At 40.2% G+C, this 6,974-nt stretch overlaps 1 protein-coding gene across 1 annotated transcript; it reads right to left on the bottom strand.

Annotated features, from left to right (window-relative positions):
- Positions 1 to 1,683: 1,683 nt before the first annotated feature.
- Positions 1,684 to 6,660, bottom strand: irx4a (iroquois homeobox 4a). The gene is made up of 5 exons (XM_036579415.1): positions 6,471 to 6,660; positions 4,959 to 5,189; positions 4,405 to 4,511; positions 3,321 to 3,631; positions 1,684 to 2,587 (listed from the first exon to the last, which is right to left on the bottom strand). Exons 1-5 carry the CDS (start codon positions 6,513 to 6,515, stop codon positions 1,881 to 1,883), a joined length of 1,401 nt encoding a protein of 466 aa, XP_036435308.1. The 5' UTR covers positions 6,516 to 6,660; the 3' UTR covers positions 1,684 to 1,880.
- Between the last annotated feature and the right edge of the window lie 314 nt (positions 6,661 to 6,974).

Genomic DNA, 6,974 nt, shown 5'->3' on the forward strand with positions numbered 1-6,974 from the left:
ATTATTGTTGTTTATAATTAAATTTTTTATTAATCAACAGAAATAGGTGTCACTAATGGTTGATGATAGTGATGGACAATGATGTGTTATTATTCTATTATAAATGTTATTTTTCATTACTACTACTACTGCTAACAACAGTAATAATAATAATAATAATAATAATAATAATAATAATAATAATAATAAGGGGTTTTGTAGACTTTTTCAGATGAGCACAAACCTCTTGTTTGTTAAATTATAATTGAAGTATAATAAGCATTTCGTGTTCTGGTTTATTTATTTAGAAATTCAGACACATTTATTTCTGTTTGTTGTGCAGCCTAAAAGGTATCTGTTAAAAAAGATTGCTCTATCTTGATCTGATCTACTATGTTTCACAAATAAACATGTTCCACCTTTCTTTTCTATCAAACAGAAAATACCCTTTGTTCAAGAGGACAGAAGATCTCAATCGTTTTTGCCTTTGGCATTAAAATTCATTATTGAGGCTCCTCTGGCCGGACACCTTCCCCCGTGGGACGACAATTTTACCATCACTGTCAAGTCTTACCCTCGACTCCCTGTTTTTGCCCTTTTATCTGAAGCAACTAATTCACGTTCTCTTGCCCTTTTCACTTCCAGACGTGCCCCGGGTGGGGGGAAAAAGTCTCTCACTGACGGCGATACTGGAGAAGAGAGAGAAGCTCCAGAAATTGAGGGGTTAAGTGTCAGGAATAAAAAAAAAAAATCACTTCCAATGATCTGTGCTGTAAGCCAGTATCAGCAGCCTGACCTGGAAAACTCTGGCCCTTTGACAGAAGCATCAGTGAGGGGGATTTGATGGTTTCGATAATATTATCACCAAGAGTGAAGTAATCAATAAGTTGAGGCAAGATATGACAGACTACATCCCAATTACCTGGGTTAATGAGGCCCATCCTTACTGCTCCTCCACACATACAGATACACAGTGATTGACTGCTATTAAAACCCAATAGAGAGGGCAATTTTAGGTACATTGTAAAGCATATCAGGTGTATTTTATGAAAATACAAGTTCTTATTTTGATTATTAGGGCCAAATAAATCAATTGCATTTTCAGTTTCATTATAAATCTAACATTTCAAATATTATAAACATCACACGGCAAATTTTGAGGACAGAAAAATGATAAAGTAAAAACCAGTGCATTGCAAAATACCTTTTCCTGTTTAAATTAAAATCATGATAAGACAGCAGGAGGACGAGGACAAGGTAGACGCAGAAAGTCCATCAGCATTCAGTATTTCAGCACCACGGACAGCACCCTCTATCACACAAGGACAAGACGTGCTCAGCCGAAACCGACCCTTTATTATGGTGAACAAATTTAAAACAGCCCCCAGGTCTGAAGGAAAGTTGTGTGTAGGCTACTTGTGTAAGATTTCGTTTCTTTTCTTTTCTTATTTTTTTCTACAGTGATATGCAAGTCGTCCAATTCATGACCGAGTTTTAAAGAAAAAGTCCCATAAAGATTACCAACATATGCATGCCAAAGAAAAAAACAAACAAACAAATAAATACAACTAAATTGTAAACGTCTTTTCTTTTTCAAAAAGTAAACTTCCAGTTGTACATTTACATAATCTTAACGTGCGCTGTTTAACAGAGGAAGAAGAAAATATATAAATATATATATTAGTAAACTGATCCCATCAGAAATGAAATGTCAACAGAACAGTTACTACATACAATTCCCCATGGTCAAGCAAATATATATATATATGTGCATATTTTAAAAAAATGTCCAATAGCTTTTTGGACCCATCCAAACACAGATCAACATTTCTTTTCTCATCAACTGTCACAACAGCATATTCCAAATGCATCTTTCTTTGTGCAGATGTTGTTCAGGTGGGTTAGGAGCAAAACATTTTGTTCATCGCTTTGGGGAAAGCCATGTTATCCTTATTGGCCTCTTGATGCTGCAAAGCAATGGTGTGTCCTTTTATCCCGTTGCTTCCTGCCGTGCGCTCCGGTGCGCCCATCTCCAGGATGGAGCCTTTGGTCATGGTCCAAGAAACTGATGTGTTGGTGTGCGATTGGTTCAAAGTGCTGTGTCTAAACAGGGGGTCATGAAAAACCCCGTCCACCCAGTTTCTAAGGGTTGTGACTGGGGAGTCCTGCTGTCTGTCCAGGCCACTGGTGGGTGATGACGCCTCAGGGGAGGAGGGCATGGCCGGCTGGCATCTGAGCATGCAGGATGGGTATTCTGTCTGGTTCAATGAGGTGGCGGTCTGGGCCAGTGACCAAATTCGTGGTTTGTTGTCCAGCACTTGGTGACCTTGCTGGAAGCAGGTCTTGGTCTGCCGCATGTCACCTGGGTCGTGCTCCAGGTCTTCGGCAGCTGCGGTTTTTAAGCAGCTCTTGGCCAGGTCGCGGTCCACCTCCAGTGAGGGTCCAATGGACAATTTTAGGGAAGTGTCCTTGAGGTGCTCGGTGCTGGGCGGGTGCGCGTTCATGTGGAACTGATGCTTCAGCTCACACTCAGAGCTTTCTGACTCGATGGCGTCAAAGTCGTCCAGGTCGCTCAGCTGAAGGTCCTTATCCTCTCGACTTCTGCTCTCTGACAAAGAAAGAAACAAGAAGTGTACTTTAATAAGCTGTTCAGATACGTCCAAATAATCAGAATAGTCTTCCAACCAAAAATATCCAGCCTATAGCATCCAGAAACTGACCAATGATGACTAGAGGATGACTAACACAAACTGTAGCAATAGATAAGCTCTCAGCTCTAACTTTACATCTGCAAGATGGACCAACAAGGTACAGTACTTTGCAAAAGACTAATTTAATGTCAAGTTATTGATTTTTCTGATTCAGGAAAAAAGCAGAAAACATGTATTTAGTAGAAAATCAAACAGAAGCCTCAACACTAAATAAAATATATTTTTTCAGATATTACTGTGTCCTCTATAATCCACAAATGTACCAAAGAATCGAGTTTTCAGCCTACATAATTATATACTATTATATACTAAAAAAGCAGTGTTGCAATTTTCAGTCTTGAAAATAAAAGTTCCTAATGGAACCAAATGGCTCTTTGGAGCGATGCCATAAAAGCCACCTTATGGTTCCCTAAATAACTTATCAATGAATGTTCAAAAAAACATTTTTGTGAATGAGATGTAAAGAACCTCCTGTGTAATGAACACTGGATTAAGACCTACAGAGTTCAATTAGAATCTACAGTGTTCACAGAGGTCCATCTGGACATAAATACTGTAAGATGGATTTTCCTTCCACCAAACAGTTTACTGGCTGTTAAATATGCATGAAGGCAAGGAAATGAAGCTGACCGTCATCATTCGTTTCGCTTTTTATTTGATCCTCTTGTGAGCCTTCTTCATCTTCCCCGTATCTCTTCTCATCTGAGCACTTGTTCCTTGGTGGCCAGGTCATCTTGTTCTCCTTCTTGAGTCTCCTCCTGGCATTGGCAAACCACGTGGAGACCTGGGTGAGGGTCATCTTGGTGATGATGGCCAGCATGATCTTCTCACCCTTGGTGGGGTAGGGGTTCTTCCTGTGCTCCTGCAGCCAGGCCTTCAGCGTGCTGGTCGTCTCACGAGTGGCGTTTTTCCTCCTGGTCCCTCCATCCATGGAGCCATATCTACAGTAGAGGAAAGCAAACCTTCAGAGGAACATCACAAATAGGTCTCTCATGCTCTATACTCCATCTACGGAGCAAAAGCCCTTGGGGAGGTCTATGAAATAAACATTTAAACTGCCAACTTCTGTAGTAATGCACCTTCATGTGGGTTAAAAGCAAAAGTAGAGTAAAAGGCATTTGCAATTTATGAGCTAAAGTGAGCATAGAAATCTAATGATTGACTCCAATCAAACTTATTCAGCTGAAACTGTGTTAGATTCCCTTCCACAGTCTGCTTTCATATTAAACTTTCTGGTATAAATACTGTAAATATTTAAAACATCATGTATGTTTGAAGTAGATCAGGTTTTAATTACCAGCTTCCTTTCTTCCCAGCAGTACATGTAAGTTCTGAAAACTTTCTGAAGATTTATATATATTATTTATCAACAGCACTGATTATCAGCCAGTATTGACAGAAAACAATACTGAAAAATATTTTTTAACCACAATTAAGTTAAACGTTTATGTTCAAATGAGTCCAATGAAACTCCAATAGTAAGTGACACCAACCCAAATCCATTGTGATAGACCTGAACTTCACTGAGAAATGTAAGCTGACTTGACCAAAGTAGAACAGTTACAGTAACACAAAAAGTGCATTCATTAATTTATTTAGTTCGTAATTATTCAATCAATATGCAACATCACAAGCCTTTGAGATGGATCAGCCTTGTCTTGTGCACGTTAATTGGCAATTGCCAAACCAAGTAATGAAGACCAATATTCAATACCTGTCATACTGGTACTGCCCCAGGGTGGGGTCATAGGGGTAGTAGGCAGCAGCCTGAGTGATCCCTGCATGCGCAGAGGCCGTCCCATCTTTTGTGTCAAATGCTCCCTGCAATCAAACACAACATACATTTTTCAGTCATCCTGTTTTCATTGCAACTGACAATACTTTTATAAGACCCTTCCATCCTTCCATTCACTTCTTACGCAAACTTGCAGTGCAAACAGTACAGTTTATTAGTGCTGTTCAGGACTTTAGTTTGCAAATACTGAATTACAGTTACACATCAATCATAAGTATAGATATATACATTAGTGCAGGAAGAACTAGATTTGCTATACACACACACACACACACACACACACACACACACATATATATATATATATATGTTTTCCTTTGCATTTTTTCTCATATATTATATATATATATATATATATATATATATATATATATATATATATATATATATATATATATATATATATATATATATATATATATATATATATGAGAAAAAATGCAAAGGAAAACATATAAAAAGCAGGAACTCACCAGTGAATAAAAAGCTGAGGCGTCTGTGCCATAGGCAACATAATTGCCGTAGCCCTGGCCGCTGGTGTATGGACTGCCGTAGACCAGCTCATGTCGAGCAGTGGCCAGCAGCCTGCTCTCGTACACAGGGCAGTAGACTGGAGGCTGTGCCGAGGCGGCCATGCTTGAGTCCGGCACGGACCTGGAGCTCGACTCGCAGCAAGAGGTCAGAGAGCTGGTGGTCATGAGGAACTAGAGGGACAGACAGAGAAAGAGAGGCAGGTGGGATTAAAGTCCAGGCAAAAAGGAAACAACAGTGCGTTTGCAAAATTAAAGGAAAAAATAAAAGTTCAGGTTTGGAGGCTGCACAGCATAAACCATGTGAATTAAAACCTCCAGTGTTCATTAACATCTACAGTGTTTATTAGGACCTGCAGTGCTCATCAAGATGTACAGTGTTACATTGATTTGTACAGTCTGACATTAAGATCTACAGTGTTCTACACTGACAGTGCTATAGTGCAGCATATAAACTGGCAAGAAATATGAGAAATTTAATTTGTTTACTGAAGGGGAACAGTAATTATTATTATTTTTTGGGGGGTACATTAACACTAAACAACATCTACAGTGTTGGACTGATAGCCACAGTGTTCATTTAAGTCCAAGTGAACACAAACACTGTGAGAGTGAATTCAGTACATAAACCACGAAATTCTAAAGAAATCACACTTCTGTTTTATGAGCGATAAAGCATCTCTCAAGAGAAGCAATAAAACATTTTGAACGTCCCTCACTTCATGAGTGCACAACAAAAACCTCAGTATATAATTTATTTAACTCACACCTGTACAGCGTTGAATGAAGACATACAGAGTTAAATTAACAGCTTAAATAGCGCTCGAGTCCATAAAGAAACGCTTTGAGTGAACTCAACACTGGAGATGTTACTGTGCAGCAAATAAACTACAAATTTACAACAAAACAACATTTTTGACAGGTGAACGTTTCTCTGAACGGAAGCGACAAAGCTTTTTTCTAAATACTGAGTGTTGCAATAAGACCAGCTGAGCTGAATGAACATAAACAGTGTTCATTTCTTTCAGTTTGAAAACTCTTAGAGCGACTGCAGCACTACAGGTTTTGCAAACTTGGCACGGAACACCGTATTCGATCAGGTGATAAGGCGCGTCTCAACGAGAGCAGTAAAAAATACGTTTTTTTCTTTCTTTTTTGGCAATGTGCACACTTCAGTCCCCCAAGGACACAGCATTTGTGGATCATTGCCACCCACACCACTTGTTCTCCCTCCTGCTCTGTAGCTCACAGCTTCCCCAAAACACGCCAAAAAAACAGGAGCCACGCGGTAAAATGTCAACCGAACCAACCCACAGTAGCCCATCTACAGGCTTCCCCACCCTGCAGAACCTCTCCTACCCGTCAGCCGCCCCCGGAAAACGAGCAACGAGCGCACGAAGAGGCGACGAACGTGCAGGAGAAACGCAACGAAAAGCGTCCCGGGACGGGTCTTACCTGTGGCGCAGACGAGTAGGGGTATCCAAACTGTGGATAGGACATGGCAGGGTCCAGACAGCGAAGGAAAGAGAAAGCGAGCGAGAGAGAGAAGGAGAGAGAGAGAGAGAGAGGTAGAAAAGAAAAGAAAAAAGCACAGCAGCTCGTTCACGGGACGCAGCGCACCAGTGTCATGGCACGAGCTGCACCAAAAAAATGTGTGTGGTTTGCAGAAAAGCGCGCTCTTTCCTCACTCACTTAAAGCTGCGCAGTCGCCCGGTGTGGAGCACATTGTGGTGCTTGCCAGCAATTCATCATTTCCATGTCAGAAATGCATATTTTTGTGTTTTCTTTTTTTCTGTTTTCTTTTCTTTTTTTGGATAAAAAATAATAAAAGTAGTGTAAAAGACGTCAGCCCGGACGCACGATGTTTTAAACGTCCTGTGACTCTGACGTCAGACGAAAAAGCCTCTCAAAAAATGAGCAGGACTCTTAACTTTAATATGCATTTGTGGGGAGGAAAAA

This window comes from Colossoma macropomum, unplaced genomic scaffold (genome assembly GCF_904425465.1).
Source record: "Colossoma macropomum unplaced genomic scaffold, Colossoma_macropomum, whole genome shotgun sequence".
In the NCBI taxonomy this organism is placed as follows: Eukaryota; Metazoa; Chordata; class Actinopteri; order Characiformes; family Serrasalmidae; genus Colossoma; species Colossoma macropomum.

Coding starts and splice junctions, on each gene's coding strand:
- irx4a (XM_036579415.1), bottom strand. CDS start 6,515: ATGTCCTATCCACAGTTTGGATACCCCTACTCGTCTGCGCCACAG. Junction 4,512..4,958: donor CCTCAGCTTTTTATTCACTG/GTGAGTTCCTGC, acceptor GTTTGATTGCAG/GGAGCATTTGACACAAAAGA. Junction 3,632..4,404: donor GGGCAGTACCAGTATGACAG/GTATTGAATATT, acceptor CCTCTACTGTAG/ATATGGCTCCATGGATGGAG.